The sequence below is a fragment of the Dysidea avara genome, chromosome 3 (assembly GCF_963678975.1).
Source record: "Dysidea avara chromosome 3, odDysAvar1.4, whole genome shotgun sequence".
In the NCBI taxonomy this organism is placed as follows: Eukaryota; Metazoa; Porifera; class Demospongiae; order Dictyoceratida; family Dysideidae; genus Dysidea; species Dysidea avara.
The window spans coordinates 24,181,449-24,201,873 of record NC_089274.1 but is presented as its reverse complement, the minus strand read 5'-3'; the positions used below and the strand labels follow the sequence as shown (position 1 = coordinate 24,201,873).

Genomic DNA, 20,425 nt, shown 5'->3' with positions numbered 1-20,425 from the left:
TATGCACATAGTGACTAATAATTCCATAATTATCAAATACAGGACTTCTAATTCCATAATTATCAAATACAGGACTTCTAATTCCATAATTATCAAATACAGGACTTCTATGCGAGTTTTTACTAGTACCTTAGCTCTTTGTGATTACAGAATGTACTGTACCCTTCTTCAGCTAATTGTCAGCGAGGATTTCTTGAATACACAATTCTCTGCAGCTGCTTCAATTCGGACCATAATACAGTTCTTGGTCCTGGGGTAACTGTGATATTAGTATACATAATCTGAAACAAGGAAGTATGTGATATGTTAGCTAATGGGTAGATAACCTGTTTACTTAAAAGATGTGAATAATTGGTATGTACCTGACAACTCAGACTAGGTGTGTCACTTCAGACCAATCATATAGTTTTTTACATTACTCCATTAAAAATTCAGTTCGGTTTTCATAGCAACACATCAAGTCCGACGGAAACTCCCATCAGTTTATAACTTTCAAGGCAAAAAATCAATACAATCCACAATGATTTCATAAGGCTTTTGATAGTGTGTCACATAATACCAAATTGAATTATGGAGCATGGGAATCACATGGGAATCACATGGGAATCACATGGGAATCACATGGGAATCACAGGTGTTTATGGCTTGCCATTAACTATTACATCCCAGTCATTTGTAATGAGTCTAACAAGGGGCACAGCCACACTACAGTATGTAAGGTGTCTGATGCTGCAACCTATAGAATATTAATTTTATAATTATTTTTGTCAAATTGTAACCACAGCCAGCAATGTGAGTGTAACTGCTGGTTTTCAATAAATTTATTTTCACAAAGCAGAGGGTGATGCCTCTTTTAAAATAGGGAATTCTGGTCCAAATCGTTTTCATACTTAAAGCATTTGGGAGATGGGATCATGTAGCTACTCTAGCCGTTTAGCTATATGCGTGAAAAAAATACTCACAAATACAATTAATAATTTGAAGGACAGCAATCATATTTTGTTTATTTAAACAGCAAAATTATCTGTGTGGTGGAGCTTGTCAGATTAAGCTTTAAACCTTAATTGGGAGTAGGAGTCTGGGGGTGCATCTGCCCAGATGCTGTAGCTCTGTAAACTTTGAAGATGCTTATGATTTTGCTAGAATCAATGTTTAGTTGAGGAAACATGTAAACTCAAGTATCAAGTTTGTACGCAACTAAAACTTAAATGCCCACTACATAATATACATTCAGTTATTTCATAATGGTCTGTCAAAAAGCATTATCATGGTTCATTACATAAAAAGTGCAAATTGGTGTTGTAGGATGTTTGGCACAATGGCGAGAGAGCAGTGTACACATAGGTTTAGAAGAAAAGGTTCAATTTTAGCTCACATGGTCTTTTTTGATTTAAAATAAATTAATTTGAATGTTTTATTAGAGTAGTTATGTTGACTGTTCTATTGGAGTATTTCAATCCTTAGCAGCTCCTTAAAATACAATTTTGACTATCCCAGTGATTTTTAGAAGAAGCTAAGGTAGCATTTCCCCTTACTTATTCAGTTATTCTACCTTTTTATTGTCTATGCTTAAATGCAATTGCACCTGTAGCTTCCTAGCTACACAGAAAAAAATTGGAGGAGGGGGAAGGCTTCAACATCCAAAACACCACCCCCCAAATTGGCCCAGCTGGTACAAAATGCAGAGCTATTGTATCACTTGTCACATCATTTGTGTGAGACACAGTTATGGCACAGTATAGCTAGTAGTTGACAATAACTACATAGGATCTTGCAATGTGCATTTTGTGATTGAGCAAGACACTAATTGTCAGTGTGCAAGCACACACGTTAAGCCAGACATGACCACTTTGCAGATACAACTAATGTAATAATATAATTGTGTGTACTTAATGTTTCGTATGTGCTCCAACTTTTTGTATGTCCACACTGCATGAATAGTGGTGAGAGTATTAACCAGAAGACTTGCCTAAACAGTGGCATGAATGTCTGCAGTATTATTGGTTATAATCATATTCTCTTCTATTGATTAATCTGTTTGTGTATAGCAATGGATGACCTTGCTACTTCTAATTAATGGCCTTATTTTGTACAAATCTTGTCTTTTGTGTCATGATCAGTGTTTGTGTGTTGTACAGCTTTAATAGAATTCTTATTTGAGAAATCACCATTATACTCCAGGCTATTCACATGGATGATTTTATCCATTTCTTAGCCTATGGTATGAACCATACAGAAAAGCAAAATCTATAGTCCATCTTTACTTTATGAGCAATGTATACGTGAGAATAGAATAATGTGTCAGTTTTTTTGGTAAATGCTGGAAGGGAACAACAACAACAGGCTCAACAATACATAGTAGAGTCAAACTGTGCATGGTGATAGGATATGAAAGGTTGAATAGTTAACTAATCAGTAGAGAAACACATCATTTGTATTATGATCTTCTGCCTGACAAGAACTTTTGTCTTACATCACCATGGCTCTGCAAAAGTTGTGTTGGACAACAGTCAGTACCAAACTTGACTGTTGTAGTTGTCTACAAAAATAATATGAAAGTTTACATGTCACTTTCAAGTTCATCATCACAATCGTTTACTAAATTTTAAACCACTCACTACTGTTTGCCATTTCAATCCACACACTGTCAATTATTCTTGTATTGTGCCCATGCACATTGAATGATTCTAAAATTATATCATTGTATAATTCCGGTTGCAATAGTGGTGATCTATAAGGAAATTATTCTTAAAATTATGCTCCACAATAGGCCAACATGATATTAATGTGTAAAAGGAGTCTTCCACACATCAAATTTACCAACTTTGATGATTATTAGATAATAAAATGACTTGAGACTTGCTCAGTAGTGAGCATCAACATACCTTATATGGTGGAGAATATTTCATGTTTACATGTTTCTTGCACGGTAAGTTATGGGCTTCCAAGTATATAGAATTGGAGGTGTGTATATGTGTGTGAGTGCGTGTGGGGCAGCATAGCCAAGTGGTTAGGGCATCAGCCTGGTAATTGAAAGGTTCCAGGTTCGATTCCCAGCAGGGCCACTTTGGTGTTGTTTCCATGAGCAAGAAACTTTACTCACATTGCTCCAGTCTACCCAGCTGTTAAAATGGGGACCTGGTGCCAACTGGGAAAGCAGCCCACCTAGCTGTGACATCAATGGGTACTTGGTGAAGCAAATGCTCAACTGTCCATGTCTCATATAGCAGTTGAAGGTCCAGGTGGGACTTTGGCTGCCACTGTGAGACATGGTACAGCCTCCTGCGGGGTCCTGCCCCAGGAAGGCATGCCTGTGCTGACTCATAGTACCTGAGTACTGCACAGGTGCCCCAGTGCTGGCCACTGTGACCACATTGTGGTAGCTGAAGGCTTTGCTTTTTTACTTTTTGCATGTGCATTGTGGAAGACCCCCTCTTGCAAATCCGGTTACACATATCATTTTTAAAAAAGACATACATTTATCCTAGAATATACAAGCTACATTAATTTATAATTTAGTATCATAATCTGTGGCACCATGAGACACTGGGATAGAGGAGACAATGGAAAGTCATAAACCTGTAAATACACATATACACAATCGCTCTATCGATAATTGTATCTCTTACCATGACCAAGTGATATCATTTGATAGTGATTTCAACCGAAATTGTGTTAAACTGTGTACACTGCTTATAGAACTACTGACCGTAATCTACAAAAAAATCAAACTAACTACATAATAATAATATACACAGTACACGTACATAATTAGATAACTCCTGTAAACTGGAGGATGATACATCATCATATTGGCTGTTCATGCCACTAATGTCAGTGACATTATATCCTAGCACCATGCCTACACATATACACACATACAATTAATGTAATAAGTGATGTGCAATATATTGATAATATCAATTATAATCATGTATGATTTTCTATATGATACAGTACAGTAGGGATACCCCCCCTCCCCAAGTGACACACAATGCAACAGTCTTAATTTCAGATATAGTGTCAAAACAATAAAGTCCATACAGAAGAACGAATACTAAAAACCACCCACACCCAAAATTTCGTCTGACTGCTTTACTGCCTGCCTGCCTGACCACAGTTGCAAGGCAAGAAGCTAAATGCATGACCACCACATTATGCTACAATAACTAACTCACTAGTGGCATGTGCTGCCTTTTGGGCCCTTCTGTGCCTTTCCTTTCCTATTATCTTCAATGATGCTGGTCGTCGTCATCTTCATTCAATGAAACCATATTGAGGTGTTATTTTTTCACATTGACACATTCTTTATTTAGGTGCCACAAAAATTATTTAAAGCACTCAGGCTGCTGTATGAGTTGTTCTCACATAGCTAATATTGCGAGCCCTCTACATGGTACTGATAGCTATGCACGTTAGGATTGACCATGCCAACCTAGCAGTACCAATAATGATTGAGTACCAAGACACTCCCCTTAATGATCTGGTTGTACTTATTATGACTGATCATATCAATCACACCTCTCACTGGTAGTACGGTCATAGGCAGATAGCACCTTGGATCGCTTGGATCCCTACTTCATTTTATTTTATTAAATTAACAATTGTTATTAAATTAACAGCAAACAATAAATTAATAATTTTTACAATCATGACATAGTTTATTTACATTGTGATAATATTGTGATAGTAGCACTTTTACACAAAGTTTACTCGGAAACGTTTATTGTAAAAAAAAAAAAAATTTTTTCTTTAACAGGGATTGTCAGTAGGTTAGGAGTATGTCTGCACTGCTACTTTTCATATTATAAGTGCAACATTCATTACCATGGTTTCATGCTGATTATATAATTGTGATAATTGATAAGAAAGTGTGCAATGACACAAGTATTCTCTATCTACAATGTAACTTATACATACATGCGTATTACCTATCACAAATCCAACAACCATGTCATCTGGGAGATCAATCACCTCGTGCATTTTATGGATAGCTCCATGTCCACTGAATCAACAGACACACATGTTGTACTTGTATGTAAGCCTACCATGACCACACCATGTTTTCATTTGTCATTAGGTTCCGGGACTATTGACACAAGAAAACGATGGTCTGGTCATGCAAGCAAGCCAGTACACATGGAGCACATTCCTTGACTTACTCGAAGAATTTCTTTGCTTCCATCATCAACGCCTGGCTGATGCAGTAAACAGCTCCAGTAGCATACCGAAAAGCTTTCTTCTTTAAGCTCTAAAATTACTCTGTATACTACAACAGACAGTAAATGTGTTAAGCACTCACAATAGGCTTTGTTCTGTTAGTCTCATGGAGAATGGGCTGAAAATAAATACGGAAAACCTTATCACACAATGAAACAAATCTGTAACTGTTGCATATAGAAAACATGATCAAACACCTGTAGACAATTTGCACAATCCACACTTGGCTTTTTGAACCATTAATGTCACTGAGTCACTGACATAAAAAACAAAAGTTGCTATTTAAAAAACTATTTATGAGCTTTGTAATTAACTTTCTGAAAAACGTTTAAATAGTTTGCTAACTTCACTTCATCAGTTGAAAGATGGGTATGGAAAATCAATGATTTTTTTTTGCTACAGATCAGGGACTACAGTGGAATTTCTCTTAATGGACTGACTCGCCGAATTACAGAAACATTCATAATGCACTCTTTGGTCGCCATTAGAGATGCACATTACAAAACTTCTGAAGTGGAACCTTACTATTCCGTATTGTGGACATTCACAAGCATTCTCATAATTCTCATAGATTCTTACAGTGTATAATGCACCTCTAAGAACGAACACATCCATTAAGATGTCACATGCACGTTTTTAAGAAAGCAATAAAAGATGTGGATCACCAGACGGTATATGCAAGCTTTCTCAGCTCCTCGGTTAACCTTGTCACCAGTAACTTCACACTTACCTTTCTTTGTAGAAACTGTGACAAAAGCAGAGCTAAATAGTATGGAATGTATCCTCCAACTTTCCCACTATGACAACAACAGCATTCTTGTCCACTTCATTTTCAGGCTCCCATTTCAGTAACAATACTTCACCAATTCTAGGGGTTTAGACATCTTTGTAAGTGTGGCATTTCTCTTTGTTGACAGTGCAAGGTGTCAATTTGCGATGCTCTGCATTTGTAGCTAATCGTCCGAATGTCCATAGTAACTAGATTGTAGACACTTCTTGTACTGTTCTTCACTTTTAAAGTAATTGATAGCTGCGGTGTGCATTTAGACAAAAACATTCTTTCGATGCAGTATGTATTGGTTCACCAGTCATAATTATGTTATAAAACAAAATTTAGGAATTTTAAATTCGATTAGGGATCATGAAAATTGAGCACTTTCAAAAAAGTGTTTAACTCACACATACAGTGGCTAATTTACTATAGCATTCCACATTATTGGCTGAAGACTGCATTACTATACTAAGTGACTATGTGATAGCTTACCACAACATTGGTCTCATTACGCTTCTTTCCAGGCCATTTCCCAAGGTAGTATGGTTGATGAGGATCATATTGTTGTAGTAGTTTACTCAATTGTGGAACATTCACATAAACATCATCATCAAAATGACAGAACCACTGGTAGCTGTGTGGAACACTATCATGTGATGTTGTAGTCATCACAACTAACACACCTGTCTTTGTCATCTTTGTGTTGTTTTACTGCTTCATAGTATGCAGCAAACTCTGTTCCTAGTTTACAGCAAAGTCCATCACTAAAATAAACAATTAAACATCTGCTACAGTGCAAAGCAGATAAGATATTATAACCAACAAACATACATGGTAGTATTTAACAAGACAGACAGAGTGTTATGCTAACAGATTTTCATGCACACATAGCTCCACACCATTTTACGGAAGATTATACTGGGTTTGTCTAACTGAGATCTGTGTGTGAGCTGTGAATTCTGTGGAATTGCAAACACTGTAACAGAACATTTGACTATTGCTACAGAGCAATCCTCTACATAACGAACTGAATGAGGTTCATGTCATATACAGTGCTAGATGCTACAGCAAGCTAGGAGAAAAAGAACCATGTATGCTTATACGTAATACCACAGATGATGATTTAAAAGCTGTGGTCTTGACTATATACAACCTGTAAGACTTTGTGTCTCTAACTACAGGCTGTCCCCTTCTACACCATTAACTAGTCTTCTTTTACAGTATGCAAGCTCCATATAGAGGTTTATAGAATAGGGATGGTGATCTTTAAATCAAATGTCCCTTACCACGGCATGTGGATTATGCCATTCAGGCCACATTTTGTCCAGAGAGCATGACCTGCTTTATAGAATGTCCAGGTAAGACCCGGATTTGATCACGAGTGAAATGAATGGTTTGATGATGTGGAAGTATATTCCTGCTGCATCTCAGCTTCTTTTGTAAGCCACACCCACTTGTTGGGATTATGTGTTGCTCTCTGTAGGCATACATGGAATCGTGCCCATTTATTAGAATGTGTATTTCAGTGTGTAGAAACTCATGGCCGTTGTTTTCTGCAGGATTATGTGGAGCCACGCCCACTGATTGATTGTTATTGTATGAGTCATGGTCTAGTCTTGTGACCAGCCAGCTTCTTTCTTTCTTTCGAACACCACACCCACTTATTGGGAATGTGTGTGATACTGTCTGTAGGCACATGTGCAAGGGGGGGTTTGGATGGTTCGGACAAACCCCCCTTTCAGAGGCAGAATTTTTTAAAATTAAAAATCATACTAAATCTTACAGCCCTGGAGCTCTCTGGTAGCTACTTGCCTACTGGCAATCCTCTGTACTACTCTTGAGGGTCACATCACATTGCTGAACCATTGCAAATCATATCTATTGCATCACATGATCAATTGCGCACATGATGCATAGTTGAAAATGGCACAGGTGAAATGGCAAAGGACTGTGCAATGGTTGGTTGAGACATATTACAAGGCAGCAGCTGCTAAACTTGAGTGGTCATGTTATACATGTGTCAGGTTAGCACAAACTGTGAATTGTTGATGTATATTTACCTGATGAATGGTTTGTTTATTTGTTACATGTTGTGGGCATGTGATGTCTCGAACATATTGGAGTATAAGTCTGAAGTTATTGACAATCAATAAGAGGACTGGCCGAGAATAATGTATAGCTGGAAAAAAGTATTACCAACTAAGGGACTCGGAGTGTGGAGGGCTTCCATGTGCTAGGAAATTGAAGTTGGTGGTCAGTTTGCTGTCTGGAAGTGAAGATTAGTTAGTTTTACAAAAGGTGTATAGTTTCTATAAGCTGTGTAGGTTTTAGCTAGCTAGAAGCACAAACAGCACATTTTAATATTACTGCCTAAGGGCACATTTTTGTGTATGCATCATTTTCGTTCAAACATAAGCACCCAGGCCTTCCTCTTAAGACATTCCACTTGAAATCCAAACCCCCTTCAAAAAATCCTGGCTACACCTCTGATGTGGAGCCTTATCACAGCTTGTAGGCATGCACAAAGCCACACCGACTTATAGGAAATGTGTTTTGCTGTCTATGAACATTAGTATAACTTACTTGTTATTTAATATGCTTGTGGAGTGCCCAAAATGTAGTTCTTGGTGCATGGCTCGGTTCTATTTATTCTGGGACACATCCAGGTCAAATTTGGGTCTGACCTGGATTGTTATCCAGGTTAGTGGGTCATCTGGGTCAACAGTACCGATCAGATTTCAACACTGGATTACAATACTGTGCGTTTCACATGCACTTTAGCATATAAAGTATCAAGATTTGCATCGGGCCCTCTTGCTAGCATGCACCTCTAGACAGGTCACTTCATGATGTCTGCCGGGACTTACTATAGCATGGTATCATCAAGTACTTCATTTTGGTACAAAAATGCAATATAGAAATGTGAAAAACAGTCTCCTTCCAATTAAATGCTAGTACATACATATGTACCTAAACACATTTGTCAAAAAGCACTTGTTTCATGCAATATGATTCTATATGAAGCATTTATCTATGGTGTGGATACCACCACTACAAGCAAGGTGCTCACTATTTCTGCACAAGCACAAAATACAAATGCTAATTTCCATGCAGCAGACATAAGACTTAAAATGGTTGACTGAATTTTGTACTGTCACTTACTCTGAGTGAGAAGATAAACAATCACTATCAATAATATCAAACCCTACAAACAGGGAAAACATGGTATATGACATTCAAAAATCTTCACACTGTATGCCATGCATAACAAACACTTGTTACACATACGTACATGCAACACACACACACACACACACACACACACACACACACACACACACACACACACACACACACACACACACACACACACACTACATAACACACCTGCTTTTCTCAGTACATAAACATATGCTTGATCTTCTGAAGGTGACTTATCACTGACAATTGATAACTAGAACAGTAAAATGTACCTTCTCACAACAAATAGCACATGTTATGCTTGCTACATCACTTAATATTTTGTCCCTTAATAACTTCTACTTTTGGATAGAGCTCATGTAATGATATTTAAAATTTATATATGAACTTTATCCACAATGACGTCACGAGCACAAGATGGCTGCATTATTTTGGGGGACTAATGTACAGGCACCTATGGAGAAATTGTTTTGATCTATCATATATTTCAGTTAGGGAAGGTGATATTGAGCTCTAAGCAACAGGTATGGTTACAAGGCAATACAATAAACAATTGTATTGCATGTTGGATGATTTTTTTGAAATAATCCTCATTTACAAAAATGGTTTTTATTAATACTAGTTGGCTATTGGTTGGTATCTTGCTTCACGAGTGAAACATGATTGATCAAGATAATTTCTCTATAGGCGCCTGTACATAAGTTCCCCAAATAACTTGTACTTGTGAATTGTGTATAAAGCCCATAGGTACTACGTAGCCAGGATTTCTCAAAGGGGGTTCCACTTTACATGGTAAATGAACACTGCAGGGTCTGACCCACTTTATACTTTATAGAATATCTGATTCTTGCTACAATCCAGTTTCTTTCGTGGGCCATGCCCACTTGTCTGTAGAAATACATAAAGCCTCGCCCATTTATCAATGGCTGTGCATGAATCCATGTCTGTTGCTGTCTGCAAGCTTACATACAGCCACGCCCACTAATTGAGTATGAGTTCTAGTCTAGCCTGACAGCAGGCAGCTTCTGTCATAAGCCACACCCATTTGCATGCGTGGAACATGGAACCATGCTAATTTACCAGTAAGGCGTGTTTAACAAAGCCACACTTGGTTTGCTGGAACCTACCTCAACAACTGCTAGGACACAAGGTACGAAAATAATATCTACGAATTTTAAATTTGGCAGTTTGGTGATAAATCTCCAAATTTTGTTGTAATACGTTATTATTTAGGCAGCACAAAAACATGCAAGTACTTATACTCGGTAGATACCTGTAACTTCATGATAGCTTCAAATCAACGGCCATTAATGATCTTGGTTGATTAATAACAATCGAGTGCAGGAACCATACCTCCTAATAATCCATTTACTCAATTACGATGACCACACCCCCTTATTATACGTCAAGATGCATTCATAATTCTAGTGTAATAAAAATATAAAATAGTGAGGTAAGTGAATTCGAAAGCTGACTTGAAATACTCTAATACAACAGTCATCTTAATAGAACAGTCACATTTGTATAGCTGTATGCTATACACCAAACAAACTAGTATATTAATGTAACAAACTAGTATATTAATGTAAAAGTGAAGTAGGGATTCAAGCGATAAAAGTAGTGAAACAAGAAATGGATTAATGATGGTATTACAGCATAGTTCAGTGCTACTTTGGCATTGAACAAAATGATTGTTATATCATGGTAGGGATTTTCCCACCGAGCTATGCTGTAATATCGTCATTCACTTCTTGTTTCACTACATTTTATTGCTTGGATCCCTACTTCATTATTAAATTAATAATTTTAAAATATACTAGTTACAATACAAACTTTCTGTAGTCCTACATTAGTATCTGGAGAAATGCAACTAGCTATAGCAAGTGAGCTACAAAACAAGTTGATACTTATATATTTATAAACACATAGCTATTCCAGGTTGTGCAGCCATACAAGTCCCAAAAGTGAGATGTCATATTCAGAATGGCATTACTCAAAAACAATGGCGTGCTCTAAGTTGCTAACACAATAACTGATATATAGCAAGGGGGTGTCACTCAGGCTCTTGCTGTAGGTAGATCTGCGACCGCAGTCAAACTCTAAGTCAACGGTCAAGGCCACTAAATAGCTCTTACAGTGGGTCAAGATGGAAGGTTTGAAACCCACAATCGAAAACTATACGTAGCTATTATCAAGTTTACAGGATTATACGTAATTCACAAGAAGTAAGGATCTCTAAGAAGATGTTTTAAAGCTCCAACAGGCATTTCGCCGTAATTATAATGATTTTTCTCTCCCAGCTGCTGGTAGCACGCACTAAGAAAATATTATACTAGGTTACAAGCACAGGTGCGTATAGGAAAATAAGTGTAGGTCAAAAGTTCGACAAGAAACGCTCAAATCACAGGCCAAAGATGATAAACACTGCAAGTCAAGGGTCAAGGTGAAATTTTCTCCGGTCAAGACTTTGACCGCGGTCGCAGATCTACCTACAGCGTGAGCCGACATGACATCCCCTTGTATAGGATGATGATCTGGTGTACAGGACCCAGACAGGCAACACCGAACTAAAATATGGAGGTTCAGAAATGGTCCAGTGGAACCTATTTATGTAGGCATATAGCAGGCATCTAAACAGATGTATGTCATTTATGCACAACAGACACAAATTCACCTTGTCTTTGTCCACAGCCTGACACCAAGTTAACAACAAATCAAGCAACCTTTCGCTGTAATAGTAATGGGTAGTCTTGACTGAGAAGTAGATGTTTCCGGGATACACAATATTCACTGGTTCCATTGGGAGTCCCCAGATGTGAGTCCTGTTCATCAGGTTAGGCGAGGTGGAAGGCTGCTGTGGTTGATCCATTAGCGTAATCTCACTAGGTGCTGGTGTAATATCACTAGGTAGTTCGATGATGCTCAGCAAATCATGTCTTGCCTGAGATTTTATATTGATCAACTTCCAGTGATTGACTGGAATTCGTAAATGGTGGGTCGTCAGAACTCTATAACAGCCAAACACGATACAGATGATGACTAGCAACATGCTATAGAAACACCAAATAAGATTCCTTCTTGGATTCAACATCAACTAGCTGTTCGCAGTAGGGTTGCAGCGAAGAAAAGTCGATTAGATTTACTACTCTCGCTTGGCCAGACCGCTTTTCGCGCAGGGGCTTATTGATTGAAGATTACTACGGTGGCGAAACTTCCGTGTCACACATCGTGACTTTAATATTTCCGCTTACAAGTTCCAGATGTTCGAAGTGGCAATGCTGATCTGTAATGGAAACGATTCCATCGATACAGGATTGGGCAGAGTTCGCTTATCTGTCCACAGTTTGAGCACTAAGACTGTATTGTTTATTTGTATAATATAGACTAAAACAAAACAAAAAGTTCCTAATGTCCACGTTACAATCAAAATCTCAGGAAGACAGTCCCACAAACGTGTAAGTCAGCATTTCAAGTTTTCACTGCAAGTAGCTCACAAGTGCTGCATATTGCCTTGCAGTAGACTGCTATGGCCACCCTGGTAGTGTACTGCCTCTTTTAACTTGTAAGATGGCACCACACAATACCTCTTCCACAAAAAGTTAACAAGGGCAGTGTCAGTGCTTCAGTAGACTATATACCTTACAACAGCAAGTAATTTTTCTAATGAAAAAAAATACAAAATAATAAAATTACTTTTGATAAAAATATCATTAACTTGGTCCGGTCCATCATTATTCATGTGTTTAGAATACTGTACTCTTGGTCTGTAGTTTCTGCATAGCAACAGCTTGTAAAGACTTTAATTCTCTAAAACAAGGAAGACAAAGAAGTATATATAGATACATTTCCATTGTTACCATGCATACCATAATCAACACACACAATAAAATGCAGAATCTGGGTCAAGCAGATGAGAAAAAAAGACGAGACCAGGCTGATCAAGTCAAAATGTGACCCAGACAACCAGACCAGGTTTCAACCCTGCGTAGGCTTGTGAAATCAAAAGTTTATATTTAATTGCATACCCTTGCTACTTTACATTAGAACTCTTGATGTAATTATGTCAGGTTTTACAGGTTTGATAACAAGAGTTAAAGCCTCCTGTTATGGATTCGGAACTTATGATAGGAACTTTATCTACCGACGTCTTATTCAATTTACTTTTGCAGTGCCTCCACTTTTCCTAACAAATTTTCATTCTTGCCCATCAGTGTTTCCATTGCAGAAATTGTGGATGAGATAGCGTTGTTAGCCTCAAGCACATCAACTTTAGGTAAATAGCAGTGATTCCACAAAACCTGCAAAGAACAACTAGTATAGTACACCTCACAAAAATAAGCACCACACGGACATACTATGTTCTGAGGTACAAGAGACAGTATTAGTATCGAGTCATTGTATGTATACAGGGGGTTGAGCATCGTGTGGATCACCTTATCATTACTGAGGTAATGCCTATATAAAATATATAAGACATTAGATAACCTTACAAGCTGAGTACAAAACACAAACATTCTTACCAGAGTGATTGGGTTTTCTCATCAAGTTTTAGTTTCCGTCTTTCTCTGGGAGTGTCATACAGAAAAGTACCTGTATAAACCACATGTACACGAAGTAGGGCACTGCTGCTGCATGTATACAATTACCATAGCTGGAGTAGTAAGAGTGTACAAACAGGTTATGCAGGAACAGCTGGTTGAACTGGAAGGAACAAGGATACTGTCTAGTGACCTGTGCAGTAAGAAAGTTAAGTTAAAACACACACACACACACACACACACACACACACACACACAGACACACACACACACAGACACACAGACACAGACACACACAGACACACACACACCTGATAAACACAGTCCAAGAACAGTAGGAACACCGGTGCTTGATCCTTCTTAGTAGACAAGATGGTGTGACCATGTCGGAGGCTGAACTGATAACCAGCATCTAACCACTCTCTCTGAATAAGCCCGATAAACCTACCACATTACAACAAGATCACACAATAACTATCTCTCTATGGCTGAAATGCTAACTAGAATTAGTGGCAGTAATGGAGTCAAATACACACCTAGCATGTCATTTCACTCTTGGCCTCTAGCACCAGTAGTTTACAAACCAAGGCTTTCGATTTCCTCCTTTTTCATTAACATAAACAGTAGGCCTATGTTATACAAGTTTTAAGAACAAGGAATTCTCTCTGCATGCTCTATTAGAGCAATCCAAATGGTGGGCTTCAATAAAGCTCCTGACTAATCTGAATTGTGTAAAACTTGGAGGAGGGTGGAAGTGTTTTAGACACTACTTAAAGTATTACTTTAATCACGTAGATTTATATGGAGAACCCCAACAGTTGCAGTACAAGCCAGCAAATGGTGGTGATTGCTGGGTATCATTGGCCTTTTCTATTACACTTCGTGATTCGTGTAAGGATTAAGATGTACTTTGTTTTGCAAAGGTGCTTAGTTTTCTAGGAAATTCTTCATTTTAACAATGCCACCAAAACTGTACACAATTATATTCCACAATGGTAACTCACCCTGTGGTGGTACGACAGTGAGGATCCAACAAGACCTGAACCAGTGATGTCACCAATAAGGTGAGGTCACGACCGCTAGCACCATGAACCAGTACGCTGTTACCTAATTAGCAGGAAAAACACTGTCACCAGCAATGACAAAGTAAGCACATTATTGGAACATAGAGATGTGCATGAGTGCTTGCACACATACCATCAGCAGTACACACACACACACACACACACACACACACACACACACACACACACACACACACACACAAATGCATGCATCACAAACACACACAAAATTCAACACATTACATACATACAGACAGACATACCTTCATTACTAATCTCATGTACTATAGTTGAAACAACAAGCAATAACGATGTCACATGACTCAACCAGCCGCTAGCCTCAAGTTTATTCAACCAGCCGCCACCCGATGAAATGGAGGGATCCTGGCATGCTGCATAACAAACCAGTAACGCCACCAACTATGATGTTCTGAACAAACCATCAATGAGTTTCTGCAGGGACTGCAACAGGCTGGGTACAGGAGGAACGTCAACACTCATCAGCTTCCATTGTGGATAATGCATCGGAGGTTCTGTGCCCCCACCTTTAAATTGTTTAACAGAGTTTTTAAAAAGAGACACCGCCAGAACCACAATTAACAAATGAAAAGGGAAAACATTTTAAGTACAAACACTCACATTTTATAAACACAAAAAAAATCATTGCCCCCATATTGAGCATGTTTCACTATACAACTCATTAAGATGGCTACCTTTGCTGATATGTTGCTGTAGGACAGCTGATGAGCGCATATCCAGGACTTTACCACGGCCACGATTGGTCAGAAAGCTGTTGAGTAGTTGTATGTCTTCTGAGCAGCGGTTCTGTGACGTACCACATTTTGGTTGTCCAGACCTCAACAGGCTAGTCTGCAATAATACCACATCAACCAGTTAGTACACATCTCTTGGTTAACAGCAAGAGTATATAAAATAGAGAATTCAATATTTCTTTACTATATACTTCTATGGGTATGATACTGCACTTTCATTTTATATTCTAAGTAAATGATACTGAATGAGGAGTCCATTTCTGTGTACAGGAATGTAAAGTCATGTGTAAAAAAAAAACCAAACCAAAGTTCACATGTAAACCCTAACGTTAAATTTTCATAAAACACCCTGAATAGTGGTTAACTCCTAGTGTACTTTCAATCAGATTATTTATTCAACAGATGAATGCTCTATTAGAATATTTTGCGAGTTATGTTGGTCAGAACTAGTACCACGGAGAGCACTATATAGAAAACTCTTAGTGGGTCGCAGTAGACCATTTACTGTTGCACACATTTCCAATGAGTAATGACTACTAAAATATAGTCAAACTCAAGTCCTGGTGTGCATTAAATAAGATACACATGGCAAACTGCCATGCTCAACCTACCTTCATATTCTGATGATAGTAACACACAATTGGAAATCTTTTATGGTGTCTGAATAAGGAGCTCTTCGTAATTATTTCATCCCCAATAGCCTTGGGTACTATTAACTGTTCTGGGTATGACTCACACACCTGCACCCATAAGACATCACATAATACACACATGCATACAAATGTGTGCAATACTACACATGCACACATACAGAGCTGTACAAACCTATGTGTTGAAGTATATTATGCACGCACACGCACACACACACCATACATTATGTACATATCTACAATAAGGAAGTAGACAGAAGCTCAGAGGTTCATTTGAGACAAGCAGGTTTCATTTAAAGAATGGCTACTGCTCACACAATCACCACCTAATACTACACACAAGGACATCACCTTGTATCCCTTGTTGACATCAGTTATCCTCATCGCTTCATTATCACAACCCCATCTGGTGAACATCTCCCTGTGCAAATATCAATTGCTGTAGACAGTCCCAAATAAAGGCCAGCAAGGGTACTATAGTGTACTGGGGAAAAAAGTGTGTCCCAAAGACATGGCAGTTTAATCGATAAGGTCACGAAACACAAATTTGCTATGTCGGGGAACTACTTGACATGGCCAGCTATTTTCATTATTAAAGCAATGAGGTAGTCAAATTGAGGTTTCAATGTATTTCACACTCTGTTCACACTATCCTGGGTTAGCCAGTGTTTTCAACTTGGGTTATTGAACTCGGGTTGGCACTTGTTCACATTTACTACATCTGACAGGAGCTCGATAGTGCAAGCACTGAACAATAACTAGCTAAAACAAATGCACGAGCACTTAATAAAAAAGGCGCTAGAATTGTAGCGAGGAAGTGTAGAACCACCTGAAATAAGTTGTACAATGTTATAGCCACCATGTTCAAGCTAGTGGGTGCTCCTTTTGCCAGGACTGTCACAAAAGTCTACCAGAAGTCCGGTATGTTATAGCAATTTTGAAGAACAGCTTTAGAGCAAAGAATATACTTGCTGTGTGAAGCAAGTTATATTGTTAACCTGAGTTGGCCAGCTCGGAATGCGTTTACACTGTATCCAATCCTGGGTCAACCCGTGCCAGCCCACATCTCCTTGTTATGCTGTGCTGGACCTGGTTCAGCTGCCTCAATTGCAATTTGTTTTGAGCTGTGCTGTGCTCTACCCAGGTTAGAAGGTAGTGTGAACAGGGTGTTAGAACAAAGCTGCAAGACTGAAGTAATCAAATGAAGCCTTACAAGGCTAATGGGACATCATGTTTGTGGCCATGCACGAAAAGAAACACGGAAAACTAGTAGAATGCTTCGAAATATTGAAAGAACCAGCTCTATCAGACTGTCAGGCTACTATTGCTGATACAAGTAACGATATTCATGTACTAATTTCATCACCTTGTCAAAACTCTGGTAACTTCATGGTGAACACCAGCTGTCATTACGTGATTACTGCTTTATACAGAGCGCACCCTGGCCAGTTACACTGTCTCACAATTCTTGAAATAACTCCATATTTATGTACCATAGACCCTCAAAATTTGGCAGAGGCATTGGTGAAGTGTTTCTTTACAGGGCTATGGAACGATTCTTCGCAAATCGCTGTTGACGGGCGTGATATCACATGTTGAAAAATGCGGGTTTGTATTTTAACCAGTTTCCACGTTGTTATTGTTAAAAAGGATTCCATAGAGTTGTTCTGCAAAGTGAGAAACCATAAGAGCCAAGGCGGCATAGCGTTAGGTTGTTTATGGGGTGAGTTAGTATTAAAATCAGCTCGTAAGTTCAGAGTTTAATAGCCGCAAAATTAAAGCAGTTTATTTCACTAAACTTGGCATGCTAAGCTACAACATTACAGGCTATCATAAGAACCCTTTAAACGTAGACTACATGGTTCATAAGCAGAGTTCTCCACCACCCTAAAATAGCTAATTAAGTGTGTGGGCTAATTTTAATCATGACAAATGGGCATTGTACGGCTTCACATAATTACTTCAGCACCACCTTAAAACAAGGTTTGCAACTGGCTTGTTGCCAATACCAGCAGAGATATCTCACAAGTTTCTGTAAACTTATATGTGACTGTACCACAACAGGATAAAACTTCGGTACCCCACACTGTAAGAGAATGAAATTAAAATAGGAAGGTTTTTGCTGTGATGGTTACACATTACAATGTGTATTTGAGAAAAAGCACAGAAAACAACAACACCACAGACAGTAAAAATCAAATTAAAATATACCACACAATATTTTACACAGTATAATAAGCACACTTACTGGACAGTCTCTGGTTCATATTTGTGTTGGTGTATATCATCCTCAACAGGAACATAAAAGGAGAATGGATGAAGTTTGTCAATCCGCTCTGTGAACAAATCATAAGTAAGTACCACTCAACCAAAGAGAACATTTACATTTAGCCTAGAAATATGCTCATACACAATGAAGCTTAGGCTCTACAAACAAAACAACATAACAATGAACTACGCACATGTGTGTTCAATTATCTATCTCACTTGCACGCATGTACTACACATGTATTACAATATACTATACCCAGTACCTGGCTGAGATAACACAATCAAGGAATCAGCCACACTGATGCAAACCTCGGCATCAGGAATCTCAAAGTTGAGTACACGAAAATCTTTCAGCTTCAAACACAACAAAGGAGCTGATTTCTTATCCACTGTCTCTATCCCAGTATGAAGCACCTATCAAATGAAGATGTGCACTCATAAACTGCCACTACCAGCAGATTAAGAAGAATTACCCACTACCTTTTCCTTTGTGTAATGTGTATGGGTTCTTTCCCACACACAAATTAGTGGTCTGACTCTCGTAATGTGTATGGGTTCTTTCCCACACACAAAGTAGTGGTCTATGTGAGAGACTAAAGTAGAGATGACGCATTAAAAGGAAGTGCTTAATGCATAAACACCAGCGTTTATTGCATTTGACCTGTGACTTGAGCATTCCTTGTCGAAATTTTGACCTCCACTTATTTCTATTTTCTTATACACACCTGCACTTGTAACCTAGTATAGTATTTTCTTAGTGCGTGCTACCAGCAGCTGGGAGAGAAAAATTATTATAATTACGGCGAAATGCCTGTTGGAGCTTTAAAACACCTTCTTGGAGATCCGTACTTCTTGTGAGTTACGTATAATCCAGTAAATTTGATAATAACTACGTATAGTTTTCAATTGTGAGTTTCGAACCTTCTGTATCATCTTAACCCTTGACCCACTGTAAGAGCTATTTTGTGGCCTTGACCGTTGACTTAGAGTTTAACCGCGGTCGCAGATCGACCTACAGCAAGAGCCTGAGTGACACCCCCTTGTAGTCAAATCGTTTACCACAATCGAATATTCTCGCGTACCATGTGCATGCCATCAACCTTTTAAAACTACTCACGTAAAAGACAACAACGTCTCACCGTAATATCCTTCATGTTCTGTCGTCGGGTAGAAAATATGAGGTGGAAGGCGCTGATGCACAAAGTACCTTCCAACACCTCATTCACGCTGCCATTACACTGTAGCTTGACATGATCCACTATCGGGTGTGTAATAACATCGATGGAATCCATCCATCCATCAGCAACACACTCGAATACGTAGCGAGGTCCGTGGACAGGCACCCTTGCCTAACACGTGATAAACTATAGTCTCGTGATCAGCTTGGCCCACTAGGATACCATTCCCGGTTACATCAGTAAATACACAAGTGATATCCACATAATTATGCGATTCTAATACTGATCACGAGACTCTATGAACTCTTGCTACTCTGACTAGCGTATGATCAAAACTCTTCCTATTAATGATCTAACTTGTTTCAGCTAAGGCCCTTCCTGGAAATCTCAGTGACTGAATTGGATACCATTCCTGAAGAGGTGCGAAACTTAGCCTGCAAGTGGGAATAACTAGCTAATCAGTTTCAGTTAAAAATTTTGTTCAAGCATTGGAGCACATGCACTGTAGTAGGGTTGGGCAATATTTCAACATCTTCATGTTAGCTACTTAAAGATACCCAGCCCCAGTTGATAGTGTGGGTTTTAGCACCTAGTCACAATAGGCAATAGTGTAGACCTATTGCGTGTTCTAATGATCCATCAATTATCTTGATGACTTGATGCCCGCCATATCTTTGATTAGTTTTTTTGACAACAGTGTAGGTTTGGGTGGTAGCTACTGGTAATTTCTACTTGCAATTAATGCGACAAGGTGACTG

At 38.6% G+C, this 20,425-nt stretch overlaps 2 protein-coding genes across 3 annotated transcripts; both read right to left on the bottom strand.

The window, feature by feature from the left end:
- Positions 1–3,442: 3,442 nt before the first annotated feature.
- On the bottom strand, positions 3,443–12,391 carry LOC136250379 (beta-1,3-N-acetylglucosaminyltransferase lunatic fringe-like). The gene is made up of 11 exons (XM_066042584.1): positions 11,868–12,391; positions 9,380–9,446; positions 9,155–9,197; positions 6,676–6,756; positions 6,485–6,626; positions 5,303–5,338; positions 5,163–5,251; positions 4,932–5,005; positions 3,768–3,862; positions 3,630–3,715; positions 3,443–3,579 (listed from the first exon to the last, which is right to left on the bottom strand). Exons 1-11 carry the CDS (start codon positions 12,282–12,284, stop codon positions 3,522–3,524), a joined length of 1,188 nt encoding a protein of 395 aa, XP_065898656.1. The 5' UTR covers positions 12,285–12,391; the 3' UTR covers positions 3,443–3,521.
- A 355-nt stretch (positions 12,392–12,746) lies between these two features.
- Positions 12,747–19,886, bottom strand: LOC136250378 (myotubularin-related protein 9-like). 2 transcript variants are annotated; one of them, XM_066042583.1, is made up of 16 exons: positions 19,629–19,886; positions 18,753–18,903; positions 18,467–18,554; positions 16,570–16,639; positions 16,180–16,308; positions 15,509–15,665; positions 15,236–15,340; positions 15,059–15,187; positions 14,736–14,838; positions 14,043–14,175; positions 13,840–13,924; positions 13,714–13,783; positions 13,549–13,648; positions 13,355–13,491; positions 12,909–13,000; positions 12,747–12,853 (listed from the first exon to the last, which is right to left on the bottom strand). In XM_066042583.1, exons 1-15 carry the CDS (start codon positions 19,779–19,781, stop codon positions 12,937–12,939), a joined length of 1,674 nt encoding a protein of 557 aa, XP_065898655.1. In that variant the 5' UTR covers positions 19,782–19,886; the 3' UTR covers positions 12,747–12,853; positions 12,909–12,936. The 2 variants fall into 2 exon arrangements, with proteins under 2 accessions (XP_065898655.1, XP_065898654.1); XM_066042582.1 differs by having other exon boundaries at positions 12,829–13,000.
- Between the last annotated feature and the right edge of the window lie 539 nt (positions 19,887–20,425).

Excerpts from the sequence above, each read along its gene's own strand:
- LOC136250378 (XM_066042583.1), bottom strand. The coding sequence starts at position 19,781 with ATGGATTCCATCGATGTTATTACACACCCGATAGTGGATCATGTCAAG. Across the intron at positions 13,784-13,839 it reads CTCTTACTACTCCAGCTATG|GTACTTTTCTGTATGACACT; the intron begins GTAATTGTATAC and ends TGGTTTATACAG. Across the intron at positions 13,492-13,548 it reads CTCTTGTACCTCAGAACATA|GTTTTGTGGAATCACTGCTA; the intron begins GTATGTCCGTGT and ends TGTTCTTTGCAG.
- LOC136250379 (XM_066042584.1), bottom strand. The coding sequence starts at position 12,284 with ATGTTGAATCCAAGAAGGAATCTTATTTGGTGTTTCTATAGCATGTTG. Across the intron at positions 9,198-9,379 it reads TTATGTACTGAGAAAAGCAG|GGTTTGATATTATTGATAGT; the intron begins GTGTGTTATGTA and ends CCCTGTTTGTAG. Across the intron at positions 3,580-3,629 it reads AATGATATCACTTGGTCATG|GTTTATGACTTTCCATTGTC; the intron begins GTAAGAGATACA and ends GTGTATTTACAG.